The sequence below is a fragment of the Salvelinus alpinus genome, chromosome 1 (assembly GCF_045679555.1).
Source record: "Salvelinus alpinus chromosome 1, SLU_Salpinus.1, whole genome shotgun sequence".
NCBI lineage: Eukaryota > Metazoa > Chordata > Actinopteri > Salmoniformes > Salmonidae > Salvelinus > Salvelinus alpinus.
The window spans coordinates 81,794,343-81,820,329 of record NC_092086.1 but is presented as its reverse complement, the minus strand read 5'-3'; the positions used below and the strand labels follow the sequence as shown (position 1 = coordinate 81,820,329).

The window sequence follows — 25,987 nt, the reverse complement described above, 5'->3', positions numbered from 1 at the left end:
GGATGTGAACATGTCTGTCGAAATAAGTCTTCAATATAAACTAAATATACAAAACGTTAAGAACACCTTCTCTATCCATGACATAGACTAACCAGGTGAATCGAGGTGAAAGCTATGATCCCTTATTGATGTCACTTGTTAAATTCACTTCAGTGTAAATGGAGGAGACAGGTTAAAGAAGGATTTTTAAGCCTTGAGACATGGACTGTATATGTGTGCCATTCAGAGGGTGAAAGGGCAAGACAACAACATGTAAGTGCCTTTAAACAGGGTATGGTAGCAGGTGCCAGGCGCACCGGTTTGTGTCAACAACTGCAGCTCTGCTGGGTTTTACACGCTTAACGGTTTCCTGGGTGTATCAAGAATTGTCCACCACCCACAAGACATCCAGCCAACTTGACACAACTGTGGGAAGCATTGGAGTCAACATGGTCCAGCATCCCTGTGGAACGCTTTCGACACCTTGTAGAGTCCATGCCCCAACAGAGGGGGAACTCAATATTAGGAAGGTGTACCTAAAGTTTGGTATACTCAGTGTTTTGGTGCAGCTGAACAGATGAATGCAAATCTGGGCTAGCTCCTGTTGTTTTCTAAGGGCCATGTTCTTATGTTAACAAAACTGTATATTTTTGTGGGCCAATAACATTATTCTAAGTCAAACAGATACAGTATGAAAAACAAACAAAACATATATAGTATGGAGCCATCTTCCCCAAAGATGGTTTTCTGTGTAGAGTGACTAAGTATAAAATGATGTACAGCAAATCATGAGAAATGAACACCCTAATATAGACTTCCATTCAGTAAGGTATGGAGTTCCATAAGCAGTACCTGGGCTATGTTGGCCTGGGAGGCCAGGCGAATCATGATATCCAGTTTCTCCAATTTGACGTAGATGGGGTCGTTGTACTTGACAAAGAACACCTTGATCTCCTGCTTCAGGATCTCAGGCCTAAATAGTAGAGATTACATTTATAAATGGGAACAGAACAACTATATATGTCTATCTATGTGGTCCTGATCTGAACCCACAGAGCTGAGAGATGGGAAAGGTACATAGGAAGAGAAATGCTGTCATCTAGTGGCTAGGAAGTGAGGAGGACACAAAACAAAAACATGGTGCCAAGACATAAAATGGTCCAATGTAGCCGCTTTTATCTCAACATCAAATCATTTCTCTGTAAAAATGAAGTAACTTACTGTGACTGCCTTAAAGCTGTTATTGGCAGAGAAGTTTGGAACTAACTTGGTTATTGGTCTATTAAGTCAAAGTCGCAGGTCCATTATGATGTTCTGAGAGAGCAACTTAGCATATATAACAAGGCAGTTAGAAATGCCAGACGGACTCATTTTTCTAAATTGATCACTAATAATCAGAATAATTCAAAAGTGCTCTTCTCGACCATTGATGGTCTGATAAATCTTACCCCCGCAAACCTATGTGAACTTTCCAAACGTGATGAGTTTGGCTAGGTATCAGTCAAGCAAGACCTGCTGAGAAGTTTTATGATATGTGCCTTAGCCTACCACGCAAAGGCACTATGGATTTAATTTTCCATGGTTGACACCGACATGCTCAGGAAAGTGATAACACAAGCCTTCTAGATTCTATCTCCACCACCTTCTTCAAAACTGTTTTTAATTGCATATATGAAGAAGGGAAAGCTATTGTTCACAGGCACTTTCCCCACTGCACTAAAAACTGCTATGGTGAAACCCCTTCTGAAGAAAATAAATCTAGTTTCTTCAGCTCTTAGAAATGTTCAACCAATCTCCAACCTTCCATTCTTAAGCAAAATTCTGTAGAAATAGGTTTTCAAACAGCAAAATAATTTTTTAAGTGCAAACTGTATTTTGGAAAAATTCCAGTCTGGTTTTCGTGCCCACCACAGCACAGAGACCGTTTTAGTTAAAGTGGTAAATTATCTTTGTGCCAACACAAATGCCAAACAGCTCTCTGTCCTTGTACTCTTGGATTTAAGTGCAGCATTTGACACTGGTGACCATGATGTCCTTCTGGACAGACTGGAGAGGTGGGTTGGCCTCTCCGGTCCTGTTCAAATTTGGTTTAACACCTATTTAACTGCTGGAGAGTTTGTCACCCTTGGTAAAATTAACTCAAGAGAAAATACATATCACGTGGCGTTCCACAAGGTTAGATTTTAGGTCCGGAACAGTTCAGTTTATATACAGTATGTTACCCCTTAGCAGCGTTTTTCAGAAAGCACAGTATTGATTTTCACTGCTAGTAGGATGATACACAACTTTACATTTCTGTGTCACCAGAGGATTTTAGCTCCACTGATAAATTATTAGACTGTACTGCTAACTTAAATACTTGGATGGCTCACAAATTTCTCCAGCTAAATCAATACAAGACCAAGGTACTTACTGTTGGAGCCAAAGCACAGAGAGGATCTGGTCACACATTTTAATTCACTGGCAATAAAGATAAAACACCAGGTAAAACACCTGGGTGTCATTTTAGATTCTGAATTCAACTTCGAATCATACATTAGGAATGTGACCAAAATAGCTTTTTACCAGCTGAGGAACATTGCCAAGCAATTTCTGATCGTAGGCTGATACTGTAATACTCTCCTGGCTGGTCTACCCAAGAAAAGCCATTGGTCAACTGCAAAACATACAGAATGCTGCAGCACGGGTACTGTCCAAGACCAGACGGAAAGCACACATTTACACCGGTTTTAAGGTCTCTGCAATGGCTGCCTGTGAGTTTTATAATTAATTTTTAAAAAGTACTTTATTGGTTTTTAAATCAATCTACGATTGTGCACCCCAATACATGTCAGGCGTGCTTTTAAGTTATGCACCCAGTAGGTCTCTCCGGTCCTCTGGCACTGGACTTTTAACTTTCCCAAAGTCTAGGACCAAGAGGCATGGAGAGGCAGCATTTAGTTATTATGCCCCCAGCCTCTGGAATAGCCTGCCAGAGAACCTGAGGGGGGACAGAAACTGTGGACATACAGTACCAGTCAAAAGTTTAGACACACCTACTCATTCCAGGGGTTTTCCTTGAATTTTTACTATTTTCTACATTGTAGAATAATAGTGAAGACATCAAAACTATGAAATAACACATATGGAATCATGTAGTAACCAAAACAAACGTTTGACTGGTACTGTATTTAAAAGAGATCTTAAAAACACACCTTTTAAGCTTTGCTTTTCCTTAGGGTGCTTTTTAGTCTTTCAATTTTTATTGTTCTTATGTTTTTTTTTTATCCTCATGTTTGTTGTGTAGTGTATATATATATATATATATATATATATATATATATATATATACACACATATATATATATATACAAACACAAAAAATGAAAATAAAAAACAGTGAAAATAAAAACAGAAATATACATTTTCACTGTTTTTTATTTTATATTTTTCCTGTGAAGGACATTGCATGTCTGAAATGGCCTGTATAAATAAAGCTTGATTTGATTAACTGATTTACCGCCTAGTGATGTCACCAGGCAGGCCAAAACGCCATGCAAACAAAACAGGATGACCTTTCAGGCAGTCTTTTCATTTTCACAATTTCACAGTATTATTCCAACCTCATAGTGTGGAAATATTTGTATTTATTTATTTAACCTTTATTTAACTATGCAAATCAGTTAAGAACAAATTCTTATTTACAATGACGGCCTACCCCAGTCAAAACCTAACCCGGATGACGCTGGGCCAATTTGTTCTTAACTGACTTGCCTAGTTAAATAAAGGTTAAATAAATAAATACAAATATTTCCACACTATGAGGTTGGAATAAAAATAAAAAATAAAAATTGACGAGAGAAAAAACAAACAATTTAATTCATTTTACAATAAGGCTGCAACCTAACAAAATGTGGAAAAAGTCAATGGGGTCTGAATACTTGCACTGTATATATAAAACACAGAAAAATCATTTTTTTTTTTTTACTTCACTGGCCTTATCCAACACCAAATATTCCACATCACTGAGGATTAATTTAGAAAGTGATAAACTAAACACATTTTGATGGATTGCGCTGTTCCAGCCCTGATCCCTTGGAGGCTAGCAATAACTTATCATTAATGTTGAGTGTAAATTTCCCACTGACCTTTTCTGGACGATGAGGTTGATGTTCCTGAGGGCCACATACTGGACCTCTGGCTCCCCAGAGAGCAGGGTGACCAGCGGTGGGGACAGCTTTTTCAGCAGGGTGTTGTAGTAGTCCGACTCCTTGGGCAGAAGCTCCAGGAACTTCATCAGCACCTTAACGGCCGACAGCACCACCGCTGAGTTGGCATGGGAGAGACGGGGAGTGACACGCTCGCAGATGCTGGAAAAGAGGACAGGTGGGTTTATTAGTGCAATCTATATTACAAAGGATTTAAAAGTTGACAACACCATAAGTGATTTTAGTGCACAAAACGCAGCAGTTTACTTTAGATGCAATAAACATCTGGTAGAGATTTAGTACACAGGACGTATTGTGGAGATTTATCACAACTCCCTTTACAGGACATAACTAATTGGTACATAACAAATAGCTCAGATATTGTGTGTGCGTCACCAGATCTCAACCCAATTGAACACTTATGGGAGATTCTGGAGCGGAGCCTGAGACAGTGTTTTCTACCACCATCAACAAAACACCAAATTATGGAATTCCACATGGAAGAATGGTGTCGCAACCCTTCAATAGAGTTCCAGACACTTGTAGAATCTATGCCAAGGCACATTGAAGCTGTGGTGGCCCAATGCCCTATAAAGACACTTTATGTTGGTGTTTCCTTTATTTTGGCAGTTACCTGTATCGATCTCAATGCAACACTGAATTCCATGGTTGCCTTGGTAGTTCACTCCTGCAAACGTATCCTTAATTATTTGTTTTAGGTGTTTATGTGCATTGTTTTTCTCAACTTATTTTTTATATAGCTAATCAAGTAGTGTATTTTTTCCCCCTCAACAGCATTAAATTAGTTAACATATTTGACTACTTCTCCAACCAAATAGCTAATTGTTTGGATTCAAATACCAGCTCAGATCCTCATCTCTTCTTATCTCATCTCCCATTTATTGGATCAAAGGCTGGACCAAAAGATACAGAAATGGCAGCAACTATAACTCACTACACCCAAAGATTCCTCAGAAGTTTTTGACATGTTAAAACAACCCTGTGCAGGGAGATGAAGAACAGCCTTATGCAATACAGAATCCTGTGGTGGAAATTACAACATGATGTTATTCACATGACTTTATATTAGAATGTATTCTTGTATTAGTACTTTCAACACTTTGTCTGTTCTTCTGAGAGAAGCCTCTGAGGCTTAACGCTGACAGTTGATTTACAATGCCTTGGTGATAAAACCTAAAGACTGCATTCCATTTCATGATTAGTGTTGTGAAATGCTGGCCTGTCTGCCAGTGCCAGGCAAACCCTCCTTCCAGTTTATTTCTCCCACATTGCAGATGAACACTGGACTTCATCATTTGAGGGAAGGACCTAGTGTCCTATGTTGCATTAGTATTTCTGTATAAACAAGTAGTAAAAGACCTAGAGATTGACATTTGGCACCATGTAAATCTTGCTGTCTGTTGCTTGATATCACAATGTACCTTTGAATAATTCTACACATCTGTTGTTTGTCATGAACATTCAGGAGGATGTACTTTGCTATAAAGAGCTGTAACCCAAATATTTTTCTTTGGGCTCTCAGGAATCACTTAAGGGTGGTCGTTGACCACTCCGTTATTGCAATAATTAATAATAAAGTTTGATTGCTTTGAAGAAATCTAAAAGTCTCTCAGAAATATTCCACGACAATCCTCAAGAAAAAAATGCTGAAAAAACACATGTCTATTGTGTGCAGTCACACTGCGAGCAGTACATCACGCACACCGAAGGTGGATAATAAAGGACACTGACCTGTTCTGCAGGCTGCCCCTTAGGCAACTTCCAAAGTTATTCAACTGGGCCTTTTAAATGCAAGATCCATAAACAACAAAGGGTTACTACTGAATGACACTGATAGAGGTCTAGACTTTCTCTGCCTCAGTAAAACTTGGCATCAGCCCAATGAGTACATATCCCTCAAACAATGCATTCCATCTGGCGACACCTACCTGGACTGTTCTCGCACACCTGGACATGGTGGTGGATTGGATGTAATCTGCAGGACTGACGGCACTGTGAAGTCTACACCAGTACCAGCAATCTCATGTTTTGAATGCATGGCTTTCAAGAGCACTGGCTCTGTATCAGTACTGGCTGTGCTGATTTATCGACCTCCGAAGCTCAACTCTGACTTTCTTGCGGAACTATCTGAGCTACTAACACTCCTGAGCCCTTTGTGCCCTGCTATGCTAGTGCTTGGTCATTTCAACATACATGTCGACTGCAGTCTCTCTACCGGCCTGGCTGATGTCCTGGACATCTTTGGACTCCAACAGCACGTGGACTTTGCCAGCCACAACAAAGGCCATACACTAGACCTGGTCTGTACTACAGGTGTGGAATTCACCAAATTGGAAGGAAACGTGTCAGCGATGTCCGACCATAAACTCATCACCTTCACCCTAGCTATTCCTCTACCCAGTCGGCCAAAGAAAGGCTCCATTCAGTTTAGTAGTCTGAAAACAAACACTGGCCAGCTTACTGAATCCATCTCCTACCTGCAAGTTACTGACTCGTGGCTCAACACAACACTGCATTGGCCTCCATACTGGATAAAGTTGCTCCTTTGGAAACCCGAATGGTGTCTTTCTACAAATCTTCTCCCTGGTACACTGAGGAGCAGAGCAACGCTCTCTGAAAGCAAATGGCCGTCGTCTAGAACAACAGTATAAGAAAACGGGGTCTAACTGTACATGCGCAGATGTATGAGCAACATCAGCAAGAATACAAACAAGCCTTAAACGCACATCGGACCTCCTACTGTTCCTAACTGATCAGCAACGGCATTGGTAACTCCCTGTTTTCTACTGTGAGCAAGCTCCTCCAACCTATAGTCAATTTTGCTACCTCAGCCTCCCCAAGGTTCAATCAATACCTGTGCTTCTTCCAAAGCAAATTTGAAAAAATCAATAACACCATCCTGTCCTCTCCAGCCCCGGTAGTTGAGCTACCCAGTCATACGCTCCCTGAGTCAAGGTTCTCCACCTTCACCACAGTCACTGCAGCTGATGTAACCAAGCTAGTTAGGACAATGAGGCCCACCACTTGCTCCCCACCTCCCTATGACATGCTTACCTGCTCTGGAGCCTTTCTTCACAGAAATGATCAACAAGTACCTCATCACTGGATGTGTCCCTCCTCAGCTCAAACTGGCCACAGTCAGACCAGTACCTGAAAAACCTGGATCTGACCCTGACAACCTCAAGAACTACAGGACTATTTCCAAGCTCCTCGAACGTACTGTTTCTAACTCCAAAACCATCTGGCCACTCACAACCTACTTGAGCCCTTCCAGCCGGGTTTGAGAGCTAGACACAGTGCCAACACTGTCCTGATAAGAGTCACCAATAACGACCTCATGAATGCTGACTCTGGGCCTGCCAGCATCCTCATTCTGCTGGACCTCAGTGCAGCATTACACGGTCAGCCATGCCATCCTACTGGACCGCATGGAGAAGCTCTTGGGCCTGTCAGACACTGTCCGGGACTATCTCACTGATCACTACCAGTTTGTGGCCATCTGTCCTAGTAGGTCAGACACAGTTGTGGTCTGACAGGGGGTCCCTCAAGACTCAGTCCTGGGACCACTACTGATTTGTACCTGCATGCTGCCACTGGGAAACATCTTGAGGAAACACGGACTGGGGTTTCACTTTTATGCTGACGCCACTCAGCTGTACGTTTCCACAAACACTGACAATGCCACTGCACTCTTGGTCAGCTGCCTGCAGGACATCAAAGTGTGGATGCAGTGAAGTTTCCCTCACTTAAACTGCAAAAACACAGAGGACATACTGATTGGCACTGGCACAATTATAAACAACATCAGCAGCTACAGCCTCAATATTGTTGGTGTCAAAGTCACCCCTTACAGTGAGGTTCACAACCTGGGTGTGATATTTGACAGTCACCCCTCGTTTGAGGCCCACATCAACAGTATGACCAAAGTCACATTTTTCCATCAACAGAACATTGGCTGGTTACGACCCATGCCATCACAAACTGGAGCTCCTTTATTTCATCCCGTCTGGACTATTGTAATGCCCTTTTTGTTGGCGCATATGCCAAGTGCCTAATCAGACTACAATATCTCCAGAACTGTGATGCACATGTCCTCACCCACACCACCTCCGACAAGCACCTCACTCCAGTGCTGTTCAACCTCCACCGGCTCCGAATATGCCCACGTATCGACTACAAAATCCTGGTTCAATCCTACCAAGCTATCCACAACTCTGGACCCAAGTACCTGTCTGACCTCATTTTACTCTCCTGCCCCACACGCACAGCCCCACACGTATTAGGGCTGCAAAGTCTCTGTCCTCCTTTTAGTCACAACTCAAGACCACACTGTTCAGAAAAGCAGGACCTTTGCTAATTCTGTTCTCATGTCCTCCGGATCTGCGACACCTGTATATAGCTTTGATTGTTGTTTGTGTTCTATGTTTTGGATTGTGTTGTTGTAGTTGTAGTAGAAATAGTACACTATATATACACAAAGGTATGTGGACACCCCTTCAAATTAGTGGATTTGTCTATTTCAGCCACATCCGTTGCTGACAGGTGTATTAAATCGAGCACACAGCCATGCAATCTCCATAGACAAACATTAGCAGTAGAATGGCCTTACTGAACAGCTCAGTGACTATCAATGCGGCCCCATCATAGGATGCTACCTTTCCAACAAGTCAGTTCATCAAATTTCTGCCCTGTTAGAGCTACCCCGGTCAACTGTAAGCGCTGTTATTATGAAGTGGAAAAGTCTAGTAGCAACAACAGCTCAGCTGAGAAGTGGTAGGCCACAAAAGAATGCTGTTCATCGACTACTGCTCAGCATTTAACACCATAGTACCCTCCAAACTCGTCATTAAGCTCGATACCCTGGGTCTCGACCCCGCCCTGTGCAACTGGGTCCTGGACTTTGATGGGACGCCCCCAGGTGGTGAGGGTAGGAAAAAACATCTCCACCCGCTGATCCTCAACACTGGGGCCCCACAAGGGTGCGTTCTCAGCCCTCTCCTGTACTCCCTGTTCACCCATGACTGCGTGGCCATGCACGCCTCCAACTCAATCATCAAGTTTGCAGACGACACTATAGTGGTAGGCTTGATTACCAACACCGATGAGACAGCCTACAGGGAGGAGGTGAGGGCCCTCGGAGTGTGGTGTCAGGAAAATAACCTCACACTCAACGTCAACAAAACGAGATGATCGTGGACTTCAGGAAACAGCAGAGGGAGCACCCCCCTATCCACATCGACGGGACAGTAGTGTAGAAGGTGGAAAGTTTTAAGTTCCTCGGCGTACACATCACGGACAAACTGAAATGGTCCACCCACACAGACAGCGTGGTGAAGAAGGCGCAACAGCGCCTCTTCAACCTCAGGAGGCTGAAGAAATTTGGCTTGTCACCAAAAACACTCACAAACTTTTAGATGCACAATCGAGAGCATCCTGTCGGGCTGCATCACTGCCTGGTACGGCAACTGCTCCGCCCACAACCGTAAGGCTCTCCAGAGAGGCAAACTACCTTCCCTCCAGGACACCTACAGCACAGGAGAGCCAAAAGATCATCAAGGACAACAACCACCCGAGCCACTGCCTGTTCACCCCGCTATCATACAGAAGGCGAGGTCAGTACAGATGCATCAAAGCTGGGACCGAGAGACTGAAAAACAGCTTCTATCTCAAGGCCATCAGACTGTTAAACAGCCATCACTAACATTGAGTGGCTGCTGCCAACATACTGACTCAAATCTCTAGCCACTTTAATAATAAAAAATTGGATGTAATAAATGTATCACTAGTCACTTTAAACAATGCCACTTTCTATAATGTTTACATACCCTACATTACTCATCTCATATGTAGATACTGTACTCTATACCATCTACTGCATCTTGCCTATGCCGTTCAGCCATCGCTCCTCCATACATTTATATGTACATATTCATTCCTTTACACATGTGTATAAGGTAGTTGTTGTGAGATTATTTGTTAGATATTACTGCATGGTCAGAACTAGAATAACAAGCATTTCGCTACACTCGCATTAACATTTGCTAACCATGTGTATGTGACCAATAAAATTTGATTTGATAAGCTCACAGAACGGGACCGTCAAGAGCTGAAGCGTGTAAAAATCATCTGTCCGTGGTTGCAACACTTACTACCGAGTTCCAAACTGCCTCTGGAAGCAACTTCAGCACAAGAACTGTTCGTCGGGAGCTTCATGAAATGAGTTTCCATGGCCGAGCAGCCCCACACAAGCCTAAGATCACTGTGCGCAATGCCAAGTGTCGGCTGGAGTGGTGTCAAGCTCGATGCCATTGGACTCTAGAGCAGTGGAAATACGTTCTCTGGAGTGATAAATCACTCTTCACCATCTGGCAGTCCGACGGACGAATCTGGGTTTGGCGGATGCCAAGAAAACGCTACCTGCCCGAACGCATAGTGCCAACTGTAAAGTTTGGTGGAGGAGGAATAATGGTCTGGGTCTGTTTCTCATGGTTCAGGCTAGGACCCTTAGTTCCAGTGAAGGGAAATCTTAATGCTACAGCATACAGTGACATTCTAGAAGATTCTGTGCTTCCAAATCTGTGCCAACAGTTTGGGGAAGGCCCGTTCCTGTTTCAGCATGACAATACACCTGTGCGCAAAGTGAGGTCCATACAGACATGGTTTGTCGAGATCGGTGTGGAAGAACTTGACTGGCCTGCACAGAGCATTGACCTCAAACCCATCGAACACCTTTGGGATGAATTGAACGCCAACTGCGAGCCTGGCCTAATCGCCCAACATCACTAATGCGCGTTGCTGAATGGAAGCAAGTCCCCGCAGCAATGTCCAACATCTAGTGGGAAGCCTTCCCAGAAGAGTGGAGGCTGTTATTACAGCAAAGGCAGGACCAACTCCAAATTAATGCCCATGATTTTGGAATGAGATGTTCGACGAGCAGGTGTCCACATACAGTGCCTTGCAAAAGCATTCATCCCCCTTGGCGTTTTCCCTTGTTTGTTGCATTACAACCTGTAATTTAAATGGATTTGGATTTCATGTAATGGACATACACAAAATAGTCCAAATTGGAGAAGGGAAATTAGGAAAAAAAAATGTTTCAAAAAAATTCTAAAAAACTTAACAAATATGAAAAGTGGTGCATGCATATGTATTCACCCCCTTTGCTATGAAGCCCCTAAATAAGATCTGGTGCAACCAATTACCTTCAGAAGTCACATAATTAGTTCAATAAAGTCCACCTGTGTACAATCTAAGGGTCACATGATTTGTCACAAGATCTTAGTGTATATATATATATATATATATAAAAATACACACACACACACACCTGTTCTGAAAGGCCCCAGAGTGCGCAACAACACTAAGCAAGGGGCACCACCAAGCAAGCAGCACCATGAATACCAAGGAGCTCTCCAAACAGGTCAGGGACAAAGCTGTGGAGAAGTACAGATCAGGGTTGGGTTAAAAAAAATTATCTGAAACTTTGAACATCCCACGGACCATCATTAAATGCATTATTTTTTTAAATGGAAAGAATATGGCACCACAATAAACCTGCCAAAAGAGGGCCGCCCACCAAAACTCACAGACCAGGCAAGGAGAGCTGCAAAGCTCCACAGTGGAAATTGGTGCATTTGTCAATAGGACCACTTTAAGCCATACACTCCACAGAGCTGGGCTTTACGGAAGAGTGGCCAGAAAAAATCTATTTCTTAAAGAAAAAAATAAGCCATCAAGGAAAACGCTATGTCTGGCGCAAACCCAACACCTGGTGGCTGCATCATGCTGTGGGGATATTTTTCCCTCGGCAGGGAGTTTGAAACGGGTCAGAACTTAAGGAATGATGGATGGCGCTAAATACAGGGACATTCTTGAGGGAAACCTGTTTGTCTTCCAGAGATTTGAGACTGGGACGGAGGTTCACCTTCCAGCAGGACAATGACCCTAAGCATACTGCTAAAGCAACACTTGAGTGGTTTAAGGTGAAACATTTAAATGTCTTTGAATGGCCTAGTCAATACCCAGACCTCAATCCAATTGAGAATCTGCGGTATGACTTGAAGATTGCTGTACACCAGCAGAACCCATCCAACTTGAAGGAGCTGGAGCAGATTTGCCTTGTAGAATGGGCAAAAATGTCCAGATGTGCCAAGCTTATAGAAACATACCCCAAGAGACTTGCAGTTGTAATTGCTGCAAAAAGTGGCTCTACAACATGTTGACATTGTTGGGGTGAATAGTTATGCACACTCATGTTGTTTTTTTGTCTTATTTCATGTTTGTTTCACAATAAAAAATATTTAGCATCTTCAAAGTGGTAGGCATGTTGTGTAAATCAAATGATACAAACCCCCCCCAAAATGTATTTTAATCCCAGGTTGTAAGGCAACAAAATAGGAAAAATGCCACGGGGGTGAATACTTTCGCAAGCCACTGTACATTTGGTCATTAGTGTATGTATGCGTATAAACATATCGGGATGAATATATGAAATTTGGTGCATTTCTATAACCTATTTGGAATGATTGACGTGATTGACTCTGTAACCACATGTAAATACACTGCGAGGGTAAATAAACAGTGGAGCACAGCAATGTCTGTTTGTTTCCCTTGTATGTATGTGTCACTCGTGTGTCCAAGACGGGACATGTCTTGGCTGGCAAGCATAAAGTAGAAGAAAATATACATTTCACAAGACAGCTTTTTGGGCAGCATAGTACCATGCAGCAGGATTTAGAAGTTGCAAACTAACATACAAAAGCTGGCCCACAAGAAAAAACTTGGATGAGTATTATATGTTACTCTGACAACTAAATCAGGTTTTAGTTCAGTTTCTATATAAACCTGGGAAAAAAAGTTTTCAGAATGATAACATAACTCAATGAATCCACTTTGTTTGAGGTGACAACAAAAGATGTGTGCGTACCTCTGGGCCTCGCGCTCGTCTTTGGGGTTGTAGTTGGACAGGCAGTCCAAGATGAAGATCTGGCCCCACTCAGTGCACTCATTGAGGGCCGTCAGAAGCTTGTTGATGTTCTGGGGGTTGAGGTCCAGCAGGTTGCTGTTGGGGTGGGACTCACTGATCTCAGACAGAGCTGCCACTGCGTTGGCCACCACCTGGAGGTTCAGATACAGTGATCAGTGGTCTGTCTTGTCTGCCAATGGACTTTCATCGGTGAAATAGGGTCAATCAAGAGAAACTGTTAAAACAGGTCCTCGAACAACACCCTTACAGGCTGTTATTAAATTACCCCAGGCCCCCGAAGTAGACAAGAAAGTCTGAGAATTTCGCCTGACATCTACACTACCGGTAAAAAGTTATAGAACACCTACTCATTCAAGGGTTTTTCTTTATGTTTTACTATTTTCTACATTGTAGAATAATAGTGAATACATCAAAACTATGAAATAACACATATGGAATCATGTAGTAACCAAAGTGTTAAACAAATCAAAATATATTTTATATTTGAGATCCTTCAAATAGCCACCATTTGCCTTGAAAACAGCTTTGCACACTCATGGCATTCTCTCAGCCAGCTTCGTGAGGTAGTCACCTGGAATGCATTTCAATTAACAGGTGTGCCTTCATAAAAGTTCATTTGTGGATTTTTTCCCTTCTTAATATGTTTCAGCCAATCAGTTGTGCTGTGACAAGGTAGGGGGAGTATGATAGCCCTATTTGGTAAAAGACCAAGTCCATATTATGACAAGAACAGCTCAAATAAGCAAACAGAACCGACAGTCCATCATTACCTTAAGACATGAAGGTCAGTCAATAATGAACATTTCAAGAACTTTAAACGTTTCTTCAAGTGCAGTCACAAAAACCATCAAGCGCTATGATGAAACTGGCTCTCATGAGGACCACCACAGGAATGGAAGACCCAGAGTTACCTCTGCTGCAGAGAGATAAGTTCACTGGAGTTACCAGCCTCAGAAATTGCAGCCCAAATAAATGCTTCACAGAGTTCAAGTAACAGACACTTCTCAACATCAACTGTTCAGAGGAGACTGCGTGAATCAGGCCTTCATGGTCAAATTGTGGCAAACAAAACACTACTAAAAAAGACACAAATAAGAAAAGACTTGCTTGGGCCAAGAAACACAAGCAATGGACATCAGACCGGTGGAAATTTGTCCTTTGGTCTGAAATCCAAATCGGAGATGTTTGGTTCCAACCGCCGTCCCTTTGTAAAATGCGGTGTGGGTGAACGGATGATCTCCGCAATTGTATTTCCCACTGTAAAGCATGGAGGAGGTGGTGTTATGGTGTGGGGGTGCTTTGCTGGTGACACTGTGTGATTTATTTAGAATTCAAGGCACACTTAACCAGCATGGCTACCACAGCATTCTGCAGCGATACGCAATCCCATCTGGTTTGGGCTTAGTGGGACTATCATTTGTTTTTCAACAGGACAATGACCCAACACACCGCCAGGCTGTGTAAGGGCTATTTTACCAAGAAGGAGAGTGATGGAGTTCTGCATCAGATGACCTGGCCTCCACAATCCCCCGACCTCAACCAAATTGAGATGGTTTGGGATGAGCCGGACTGCAGAGTGAAGGAAAAGCAGCTAAGTGCTCAGCATATGTTGGAACTACTTCAAGACTGTTGGAAAAGCATTCCAGGTGAAGCTGGTTGAGAGAATGCCAAGAGTGTGCAAAGCTGTCATCAAGGCAAAGGGTGGCTATTTGAAGAATCTCAAATATAAAATATATTTTGATTTTGATTTGTTTAACACTTTTTTGGTTACTACATGATTCCATATGTGTGATTTCATAGTTTTGATGTCTTCATTATTATTCTACAATGTAGAAAATAGCAAAAATAAAGAAAAACCCTTGAATGAGTAGGTGTTCTCAAACTTTTGACCAGTAGTGTACATAGTCTGGGCTGTGCCTAGGGGCCTACTGCCAGACTATCCTACCATGGGGTTGGAGTCGGCGATGAGGTCCCTGAGAGAATCCAGGAAGCCCTGGTCCTCCACCATCTGGGCGTTGATGTCATGGAGCTTTGCCACACACACCGCTGCCGTCTTCCTCACGTATGGGTCCTCGTCCTTTAGACACTTCCTCAGCGGCTCACACAGGTACTCTGTGATCTTGTCCACGCGGATGCAGCCCATGGTGCGCACGGCCAGGGCCCGGATCAGGGGGTTAGGGTCCTCACAGTCCTGAGGGAGAGAAAGGTGAGATATCTATGGACGGGGAAGTGCAGTATTGCAATGGCTAGGCTGTGTAATATGTTAACAGCCAAAGTAAATGGAAAACCATGTAAATGTGTATTTTTATGTCAAATAAAAGGACATGCCTCTCGGCTGGTCGGTAGGTAATGCTGCATCCTCTGGCACACATGCCTAGTGCCGGCGTAGGTTTGAATCCAACCTACTGCCCTTTGATATCTCTCTCTCTCATAAAATACCTTTAAAAACATATTTAAAAAAGAAAAGGCCTTGCCTTGACAAAGCTGTTGACAGCCATGATGGCCATGTCAGGCTGGCTCTTAGCATAGTTCATCAGGTACAGGTAGACCAGCTTTTTCAGCTCCAGGTTGTCTGTCTGCATGCAGTTCACCACGTCTGGGAAGAGGGAGCTAAAGGACAGACAATTTTAGGTCCTAACTGTGCATGTGCACGGGTTCACTTCACGCTGTTACAATGTGGTAGCAACGGGACCAAAACAGAGGAGAAGTTTAGCTTTGCGCTTCAACGCTTCACTTATTGCGGAAATTGACCCACAATGCTGTTTACATTGTGCATTAAGGCCATATCAGGGAGTATACCATTAATAATAGAGATTATAATACATAATTTGCTAATTATAGACAAGTAGGCAATCACTTTTTCATTTAAGTAAAAATAATTGCTGAGAAGTGTTTGGAGAGCAGAAGCTGCAGGCAGGTCAAATCAAATCAAATCGTATTGGTCACATACAGATGGTTAGCAGATGTTATTGCGAGTGAAGCGAAATGTTTGTGCTTCTAGTTCCAACAGTGCAGCAATATCTAACAAGTAATCTAACAATTCCAAGGTCATTAGATAATGTCAGAGGGATGAATGGTCAACACACAGAAGTGTCACAGGAAGCAATCAGCTGTATAGTACCTGACATCCTTGCCCACAGTCATAGCCGCAATGACCTTCTTCACCGCCTCCTTCCTCTTCTCTTTCTTCTCATTGTTAAGCTCTGCCTTCAGCTCAAATATCTCCCCTGTAACAGGATACAGATGCAGCATTAGCAAGAGTCCAGTGTGACAACAGAATGATGCTCTCATTCAGCAACCCTGGTTGAACAGTCAGCTCAGTTGTCAGCTTTGGCATAAACAGTTCAGCCTTTAGTGGTAATTTCATGCGTCCTATTTCTGTGAGGAGAGTAGGAGCCAATCTATTTCCATTAATTTATGTTGCACTTTCCTAATTGTAGGCATGCACTCATGATCAAGGGGACAATGTGTCATTGAAGACAATACCAATAACCGTTTTAAGACTCACCTTTTTTATTTGTTGTAAAATATTTTGAGTCAGTCATTGTTGTTCTTCTAATCTGTTACAGGGAAACATCCAGCATTAGAGGATAGAAAGGACACATCATTGGCCTATGATACAAAATATTATAGCTATATCTTTACTCTTGGCTTCTAAATATGTTTTATATAGTTGAATGCAAGGGAACAAGCAAAGCAGAACTATAACAGCATCCCATGCCACTACGAGACCTCAGTTGTACGTCACAACAGCAGCACTTTCACTGGCTAATGTCGGTAGTTAACGTTAGCTAGTTTGCTAGTCTGTAAGGCAGTTTACTTCCCTTTATAATAACATTACATATGGAAAACATGTTTGTAAACAGACTAGTTATTATTATATATGTAGTTAGCTAGCTAAAAGCTCACAACAGAGCCAAGTGTTTCCAATTACAAGGCAATTATTGTCTTGGGTGTGACCCCAGGCCCGTGGAGTAGGGAAAATATATGTCCTACTAAGCTAGCTAACGTTAGCTGGCTAGGGATGCTGGTAAGGCCTCTGTACTTCCAGCTAACTCGCGCTAGCTAGATACCATTAACGTTAAAACCACAACAAATCATCATTACAAATTGAAAGGTACAAACTTGTTTTGAGAGGTAATTTCAATAAGAAACTGCGTCGCTAGGGTGAGTGAAGCTATTCCAGATCTGGAAAGATGTTTTTGCTCCTTGATTGCCGCAGAGCGATAGCTAGCCGTGGAAAGATGGAGCACTCCCGGAAAAACAAAATGAGTGAAGGGTATCGGAGCCAGAAAGGCGTAACACCGGAAAACAGTTCATTTCGACCGGAAATAGCCGGACTATGTTTACAGAGGGACACGGAGTAGGTCACAAAGACGTTTTAATTAAATAATTGGCGATAGCTAGCTATGCATGTGTAGTTTCGGTGGATAAAGTTGTGTGTGTCAACTGTAGGGATGTCCATGTTGCTGGGGACCGGAACTGTCCAGTGCGAGAGAGGCAGGTTGAAGTGGCCAGAGTAGCGCAGGTGTCGTATGCTGAGGCAGTGAAGAAAGTAGAGGAGGATGGGTCAAGGGTGAGGGATCCCAATGAGCAGTAGATTTGTGCCAGCACAGAGGGATAGGCCACGAGTGATATACTCAGTAAGGTTGGCTTCTTAGCGTCCATAGCAATGGTTATCAACTGTACCGCAGAAATGGAACGTAAATCACAGAAAATACATGTGGTGGCCGCTGCAGAGAAGTTTTTGGGTATACGAGATTTGTATGTTTTAACGAGTGTAGGAGGCAGCTGCAGAGAAGTACCTCTGTGTACGAGATTTTACTGCAGAAGAGTTACAATATGTTTTGAGGTTTTTAATTTTGATGAAATAGTGGCATGGAAAGTATTCAGACCCCTTGACTTTTTCCACATTTTGTTACTTTACAGCCTTATTCTAAAATGGATTAAATAAACATTAATTATTAGCAATCTACACACAATACCACAAAATGACAAAGCAAAAACAGTTTATATTTTTGCAAATTTATTTATAAAAAAATATAATAAATAAAAATACCTTATTTACACAAGTATTGAGACCCTTTGCTATGAGACTCAAAATTGAGCTCAGGTGCATCCTGTTTCCATTGATCATCGTTGAGATGTTTCTACAACTTGATTGGAGTCCAACAGTGGTAAATTCAATTGATTGGACATGATTTGGAAAGGCACACACCTGTCTATATAAGGTCCCACAGTCGACAGTGCATGTCAGAGCAAAAACCAATCCATGAGGTCAAAGGAATTGTCCGTAGAACTCCAAGAAAGGATTGTGTCGAGGCACAGATCTGGGGAAGGGTACCAAAACATTTCTGCAGCATTGAAGGTCCACAAGATGACAGTGTCCTCCATCATTCTTAAATGGAAGAAGTTTGGAACCACCAAGATTCTTCCTCGAGCTGTCGGGGGAGAAGTGCCTTGGTCAAGGAGGTGACCAAGTACCCGATGGTCACTCTGACAGAGCTCTAGAGTTCCTCTGTGGAGATGGGAGAACCTTCCAGAAGGACAACCATCTCTGCAGCACTCCACCAATCAGTCCTTTATGGTAGAGTGGCAAGACGGATGCCATTCCTCAGTAAAAGGCACATAACAGGCCACTTGGAGTTTGCCAAAAGGCACCTAAAGACTCTCAGACAATGAGAAACAAGATTCTCTGGTGTAATGAAACCAAGATTCTCTTTGGCCTGAATGCGAAGCGTGTCACATTTCAACAGGACAACGACCCTAAGCACACAGCCAATACAGTGTAGGAGTGGCTTCAGAGGAGATGGCTGCCATTTTACGGTCTCCTAACCAATTGTGCTATTGTGTGTGTTTTTTCGCGTTATATGTAACTTATTTTGTACATAATGTTTCTGGCCCCATCTCTTATGACTGAAAAAAGCTTCTAGATATCAGGACAGCGATTACTCACCTCGTACTGGACAAAGAGTTTTTCTTTAACATGTTGGAAGTGAAGGATTTACTTCAGACACCCGGCAAGGCCCAAATCCGGGTGATTCACATGAGAAAGAGACGGAGATATTGGGGACGTAGGTCTGGGTGCCTTGTAAGTATCCGACTGCGAGTGGGTAATATGCCTACCATCAGTCCTATTAGCTAACGTACAATCATTGGATAACAAAATAGACAAACTATGATCACGAATATCCTACCATCGGGACATTAAAAACTGTAATATCTTACGTTTCACCGAGTCGTGGCTGAACGACGACATGAATAACATACAGCTGGCAGGGTTTACGCTGCATCAGCAAGATAGAACAGCCGCCTCCAGTAAGGCAAGGGGTGGCGGTCTGTGTATATTTGTAAACAACAGCTGGTGCACAAGATTTTGCTCTCCTGAGGTAGAGTAACTCATGATAAGCTGTAGACCACACTATTTACCAAGATATTTTTCATCTACAGTTGAAGTCGGAAGTTTACATACACTTAGGTTGGTTGGAGTCATTAAAACTAGTTTTTCAACCATTCCACAAATTTCTTGTTAACAAACTATAGTTTTGGCAAGTCGGTTAGGACATCTACTTTATGCATGACACAAGTAATTTTTCCAACAATTGTTTACAGACAGATTATTTCACTGTATCACAATTTTAGTGGGTCAGAAGTTTACATACACTAAATTAAAGTTACTACAGAGGGTAGTGTGTACGGCCCAGTACATCACTGGGGCCAAGCTTCCTGCCATCCAGGACCTCAACAACAGGCGGTGTCAAAAAAAATAAATAATAATAATTGTCAAAGACTTATTTAATCAAAATCATTCAGTGGGTTGCTCCTGTCTATAACTACACTTCTGTCTGACCTTGGTGGTGCTCTTTGAGCATTATTGAAATAGTCCAGGTAATACATTTTCAAGGTCAACCTTGGGGCCAACATCCATTAATCTGAAGATAAACCTGCCTCTGGCCAGGTTTCATTTAAGCCTTCACTTAGATCTAGAGTAACTCTAATCGTCCTTCTGGAAATCTGACTTTTAAAATCTAGACTAGGGCAAGTCTGAGACTATTTTAAACCATGTCTGAGAAATGCAATTTCAGTTAGTCCAGTGACTCCAGTTTAAAAATGCAATTTAGTATATGATTAGGCTTAATCTGTGTCTGCGAAACAGTCCCTAAGTGATTTAAAGTCACCATTGGCCTCATGGTGAAATCCCTGAGCGGTATTAAAAAGTCATACAATGTCTAAAGCAAAATATTTATCACATCAAGTGATTCAACATCATGCCAGTCTGTAGTCTAGTAGGATATATTGAGGCACCTGCGAAACTATAGACCAGAGTTCTCCAAGTCACATGCACAAATATAACAGCATGTGTGCAGACTTTTGTCCTAGCTGTTTCAAATAATCAACCGATCAACAAACAAGCATGGCCTTCTGACATTTTATTACTGGTCTGTAACTAAAGCCGGCACACCTGGGCTAGTACTCGGGACTCTCCAGAACTGTTGTTGGATAACTGTGGTTTAGTTTGTTACTGGTGTCTGCAGATATCGTAGCAAAATATACAGTAGTGGGAAAATATCGTTGAACCTCCACAGCGTGTTGCAAGGCGGGTCTGACAACACCCATCAAGGAGTTCTGCACCAGGACCTTGAATATCGACGGTCTGTCATCTGCAGCTGCAGTTGTCAAATGTGCACTTCGTACCGCCATGGCTGGTGTGTTCAAACACGGTTGGAAAGAGGCTTAGCTTCCTAACTAGCTAGCCAAGTTGGCTACAGTGATAGCAAGTTAGCTAACAACTCTCTGTACTGGCAAGTTCAAACAAATATTAACATAATTCAGCTAGCTAAATACATCAATTTCGACAGATGAAAATGTGAAAGTCAAGTCATGCAGAGACATCACAGATAGAACATTTTTCTTTTAATCATTGGAGGCATAGCTAGCTTCTTTAGTATCATGACATTCGCACATTTTGTTTGTGCATGCCGCCACCTACTGTGCGGTAGTGTGTTCAATCTCGTTACATTTTGTGACATAAGTATTCGGACCCTTTACTTAGTACTTTGTTGCTGCACATTTGGCAGCGATTACAGCCTCAAGTCTTCTTGGGTATGACGTTACAAGCTTGGCACACCTGTATTTGGGGAGTTTCTTCTATTCTTCTCTGCAGATCCTCTCAAGCTCTGTCAGGTTGGATGGGGAGCATTGCAGCACAGCTATTTTCAGGTCTCTCCAGAGATGTTCGATCGGGTTCAAGTCCAGGCTCTAGCTGGGCCACCCAATGACATTCAGAGACTTGTCCCAAAGCCACTCCTGCATTGTCTTGGCTGTGTGCTTAGGGTCGTTGTCCTGTTGGAAGGTGAACCTTCACCCCAGTCTGAGGTCCTGGAGCAGGTTTTCAATCAAGGATCTCTCTGTACTTTCCTCCGTTCATCTTTGCCTCGATCCTGACTAGTCTCCCAGTCCCTGCCACTGAAAAACACCCCCACAGCATGATGCTGCCACCACCATGCTTCACCGTAGGGATGGTGCCAGGTTTCCTCCAGATGTGACGCTTGACATTCAGGCCAAAGAGAATCTTGGTTTTATCAGACCAGATAATCTTGTTTCTCATGGTCTGAGAGTCCTTTAGGTGCCTTTTGGCAAACTCCAAGTGGACTGTTATGTGCCTTTTACTGAGGAGTGGCATCCGTCTGGCCACGCTACCATAAAGGCCTGATTGGTGGAGTGCTGCAGAGATGGTCCTCCTTCTGGAAGGTTCTCCCATCTCCACAGAGGAACTCTAGAGCTCTGTCAGAGTGACCATAGGGTTCTTGGTCACCTCCCTGACCAAGGCCCTTCTCCCCCGACTGCTCTGTTTGGCCGGGCGGCCAGCTCGAGGAAGAATCTTGGTGGTTCCAAACTTCTTCCACTTAAGAATGATGGAGTCCACTGTGTTCTTGTGAACAGTTAATGCTGCAGAATTTTTTTGGTACGACACAATCCTGTCTCGGTGCTCTACGGACAATTCCTTTGACCTCATTGCTTGGTTTTTGCTCTGACGTGCACTGTCAACTATGAGACCTTATATAGACAGGTGTGTGCCTTTCCAAATCATGTCCAATCAATTGGATTTACCACAGGTGGACTCCAATGAAGTTGTAGAAACATCTTAAGGATGATCAATGGGAACAGGAGGCACCTGAGCTCAATTTCGAGTCTCATAGCAAAGGGTCTGAATACTTATGTAAATAAGGTATTTCTGTTTTTATTTTTATTACATTTGCAAAAATGTCTAAAAACCTGTTTTCACTTTTTTCATTATGGGGTATTGTGTGTAGATTGAGTCAAAACATGTATTTAATACATTTTAGAATAAGAACATTTGGAAAAAGTCAAGGTGTCTGAATACTTTCTGAATGCACTGTATATATATATACAGTACCAGTCAAACATTTGGACACCTACTCATTCAAGGGTTTTTCTTTATTTTGACTCTTTTTGACTGATGGAGTGCTGCATCAGATGACCTGGCCTCCACAATCACCCGACCTCAACCAAATTGAGGGGTTTGGGATGAGTTGGACTGCAGAGTGAAGGAATAGCCGCCAACAAGTTCTCAGCATATGCGGGAACTCCTTCAAGGCTATTGCTAAAGCATTCCAAGTGAAGCTGTTTGAGATAATGGCAAGAGTGTGCAAAGCTGTCATCAAGGCAAAGGGTGGCTACTTTGAAGAATCTCAAATATAAAATATATTTAGATTTGTTTAACACTTTTTTTGGTTACTCTATGATTCCATATGTGTTATTTCATAGTTTTGATGTCTTCACTATTATTCTACAATGTAGAAAACTTGTGTCCAAACTTTTGACTGGTACTGTATGTGTATGCATGTTTTGGAATATTTTTATTTTTTACACGCTTACTTCTTTTCATTCTGTCAATTAGGTTAGTATTGTGGAGTAACTACAATGTTGTTGATCCATGCTCAGTTTTCTCCTATTACAGCCAATAAACTCTGTAACTGTTTTAAGGTCACCATTGGCCTCATAGTGAAATCCCTGGGCGGTTTTATTCCTCTCCGGCAACTGAGTTATGAAGGAGGCCTGTATCTTTGTAGTGACTGGGTGTATTGATACACCATCCAAAGTGTAATTAATCATTTCACCATGCTTAAAGGGATATTCAATGTCTGCTTTATATTTTTTTATTACTCATCTATCAATAGGGTCCCTTCTTTGTGAGTCATTGGAAAACCTCCCTAGTCTTTGTGGTTGAATGTGTGTTTGAAATTCACTGCTCGACTGAGGGACCTTACAGATAATTGTATGTGTGGGGTACAGAGATGAGGTCGTCATTAAAAAATCATGTTAAACACTTATTGAACACACGTTCATGCAACTTTTGATGTGACTTGTTAAGCACTTTTTTACTCCTGAACATAATTCCACTTTGACACTATGGGGTATTGTGTGTAGGCCAGTGACAAAAAAATCTGAATGTAATCCATTTTAAATTCAGGCTATAAAACAACAAAATGTGGAAAAAGTCAAGGGGTGAATAGTTTCTGAAGGCACTGTAGGCCTATGTGTATGCATAAGCTCTAATATGCGTAAGGGTGATTTGAATTAATCATCACCTAACACACAATTTCGTTGTGTTAGGCTTTGAAACAACACCCACAACGACCATGTTTTACACTGTTTCAACCTGTTGTTGAACTTCTTTCTTCAAATTGATCAGTCACAGTGAGGTGTTTTAAAATCACTATACAGTTTTGATGATAAGTGTCTGATGTGATTTTCAATTGCATTTGCTGAGTGGTTCGAGGAGAAATAGAGCCCTGAGTACCAGGCCATTAGCGACCTGATGATCGTTAGTGAGTTGCGTACTACCAATGCGTGTTCAGATTGCGTAAGAGGAGATTACTGTGACTCAACGGTCACATGAAATTTTACTGCGGTAATATGGTCACGCAACAGTCCTAGGGACATCCGGTCTCAATGGACTCTTGAGTTCAAGGAGCTTAATCACTTTTTAAATCATTTAAGCCCATAAGTATACTTCCCTCTAATGAGTTGTTCTTTCTTCCCAGTGTTGGTGAGAGGTTGCGGAGGCTGACATTGACAGTGGTGGGGGTGTAGCTCTGTCCATCTCCACTAGTCTCTCCTGGGCGTGTTCTTCCTTCAGTTCCTCGAGTGCTGGTACTTCTCAGAGAACTAACATATCCCTCGCACTTATGATAGTTTAACACGGGTGGTTTATTCATTAGTAATTAACACTTCATTTAATTACACAAGGTCAGAAGTAGTTCCGACCCATGTTCAGGTTGGAACATTCATTGACCTTTCTCAAAACCATACCTTAGTAATTGATCTCATTTCGACCAATAGTAAATGTAAAATTAGGGCCTATCCTTGTTTGTTTTGCAGTACATGGAGGAACAATGAAGCCATGTTCACACTGCAGGCCTTAATGATCAAATCAGTTTTGTTTTTCAAATCTGTTCTGGAAAACTGACTGTCCAAACAGCAAGTTACATGTGTCCAAATCAGATTTGTGTATGTTCAGACAGCAGTCATTTGCTGACATGGCTATGCTAGTTGTCATAGTAACGACGGGTGTGTGTACTATGGTGAAGGCTGATTGGTGTTGGTGCTTCCTATCACTCAGAAGTTGTAGCAAGCTAAGGTGACAACAATTCCTGCCATGGATGTTTCCCAGTTGCTTCAAATGTTCAAAATCATTGTGTAAGAATGATTTTAAAGCCACAGCAGTCAACTAACTAGCTTTCTAGCACATTCACTAATTTGTTTGTAAACAATTAACAAGCAGGTAGCCTAGTGGTTAGAGCGTTGGGCTAGTAACTGAAAGGTTGCTAGATGGAATCCCTGAGCTGACAAGGTCAAAATCTGTTGTTCTGCCCCTGAACAAGGCAGTTAACCCACTGTTCCTAGGCTGTCATTGTAAATAACAATTTCTTCTTAAAACTTCTTATGGCTGCAGGGGCAGTATTGAGTAGCTTGGATGAAAAGGTGCCCAGAGGTGCCCAGAGTAAACTGCCTGCTCCTCAGTCCCAGTTGCTAATATATGCATATTATTATTGGATAGAAAACACTCTGAAGTTTCTAAAACTGTTTGAATGATGTCTGTGAGTATAACAGAACTCATATGGCAGGCAAAAACCTGAGAAAGAAATCCAACCAGGAAATGGGAAATCTGAGGTTTGTAGGTTTTCAACTCATGCCTATCAAATACACAGTGGGATATGGGTCATTTTGCACTTCCTAAGGCTTCCACTAGATGTCAACAGTCTTTAGAACCTTGTCTGATGCTTCTACTGTGAAGGGGGGCCGAATGAGAGGAGATTGAGTAAGGTCTACCATGACCTGAACATGCGCGTTCATGTGAGAGCGAGCTCTGTTCCATCGCACTTCGGAAGACAAAGGAATTCACCGGTTGGAACATTATTGAAGATTTATGTTATAAACATCCTAAAGATTGATTCAATACATAGTTTGACATGTTTCTACTGACTGTTACGGAACTTTTTGACATTTCGTCTGCTTTTAGTGAACGCGCTTTGTGACTTTGGATTTGTTTACCAAACGCGCTAACAAAAGTAGCTATTTGGACATAAATGATGGACATTACCGAACAAAACAAACATTTATTGTGGAACTGGGATTCCTGGGAGTGCATTCTGATGAAGATCATCAAAGGTAAATGAATATTTCTAATGTTATTTCTGACTTCTGTTGACTGCACAATATGGCGGATATATTTTTGTCTTGATTGGGCCCTGAGTGCCGACCTCAGATTATTGCATGGTTTGCTTTT

The 25,987-nt window shown here is 42.3% G+C and overlaps 1 protein-coding gene across 2 annotated transcripts in view; it reads right to left on the bottom strand.

Annotated features, from left to right (window-relative positions):
• The window catches only part of LOC139531859 (AP-2 complex subunit beta), a 66,954-nt gene extending 49,500 nt beyond the window's left edge, over nucleotides 1-17,454 (bottom strand). For both annotated transcript variants that reach the window (XM_071328778.1, XM_071328784.1), the window contains exons 1-8: nucleotides 17,299-17,454; nucleotides 16,682-16,733; nucleotides 16,295-16,400; nucleotides 15,648-15,783; nucleotides 15,119-15,364; nucleotides 13,114-13,304; nucleotides 4,107-4,328; nucleotides 832-952 (exon numbers count right to left, since the gene is read on the bottom strand). In XM_071328778.1, the coding sequence (XP_071184879.1) occupies nucleotides 832-952; nucleotides 4,107-4,328; nucleotides 13,114-13,304; nucleotides 15,119-15,364; nucleotides 15,648-15,783; nucleotides 16,295-16,400; nucleotides 16,682-16,718 (1,059 nt within the window). In that variant the 5' untranslated portion in view covers nucleotides 16,719-16,733; nucleotides 17,299-17,454. The remainder of the gene's footprint in view (nucleotides 1-831; nucleotides 953-4,106; nucleotides 4,329-13,113; nucleotides 13,305-15,118; nucleotides 15,365-15,647; nucleotides 15,784-16,294; nucleotides 16,401-16,681; nucleotides 16,734-17,298) is intronic.
• Nucleotides 17,455-25,987: the final 8,533 nt, after the last annotated feature.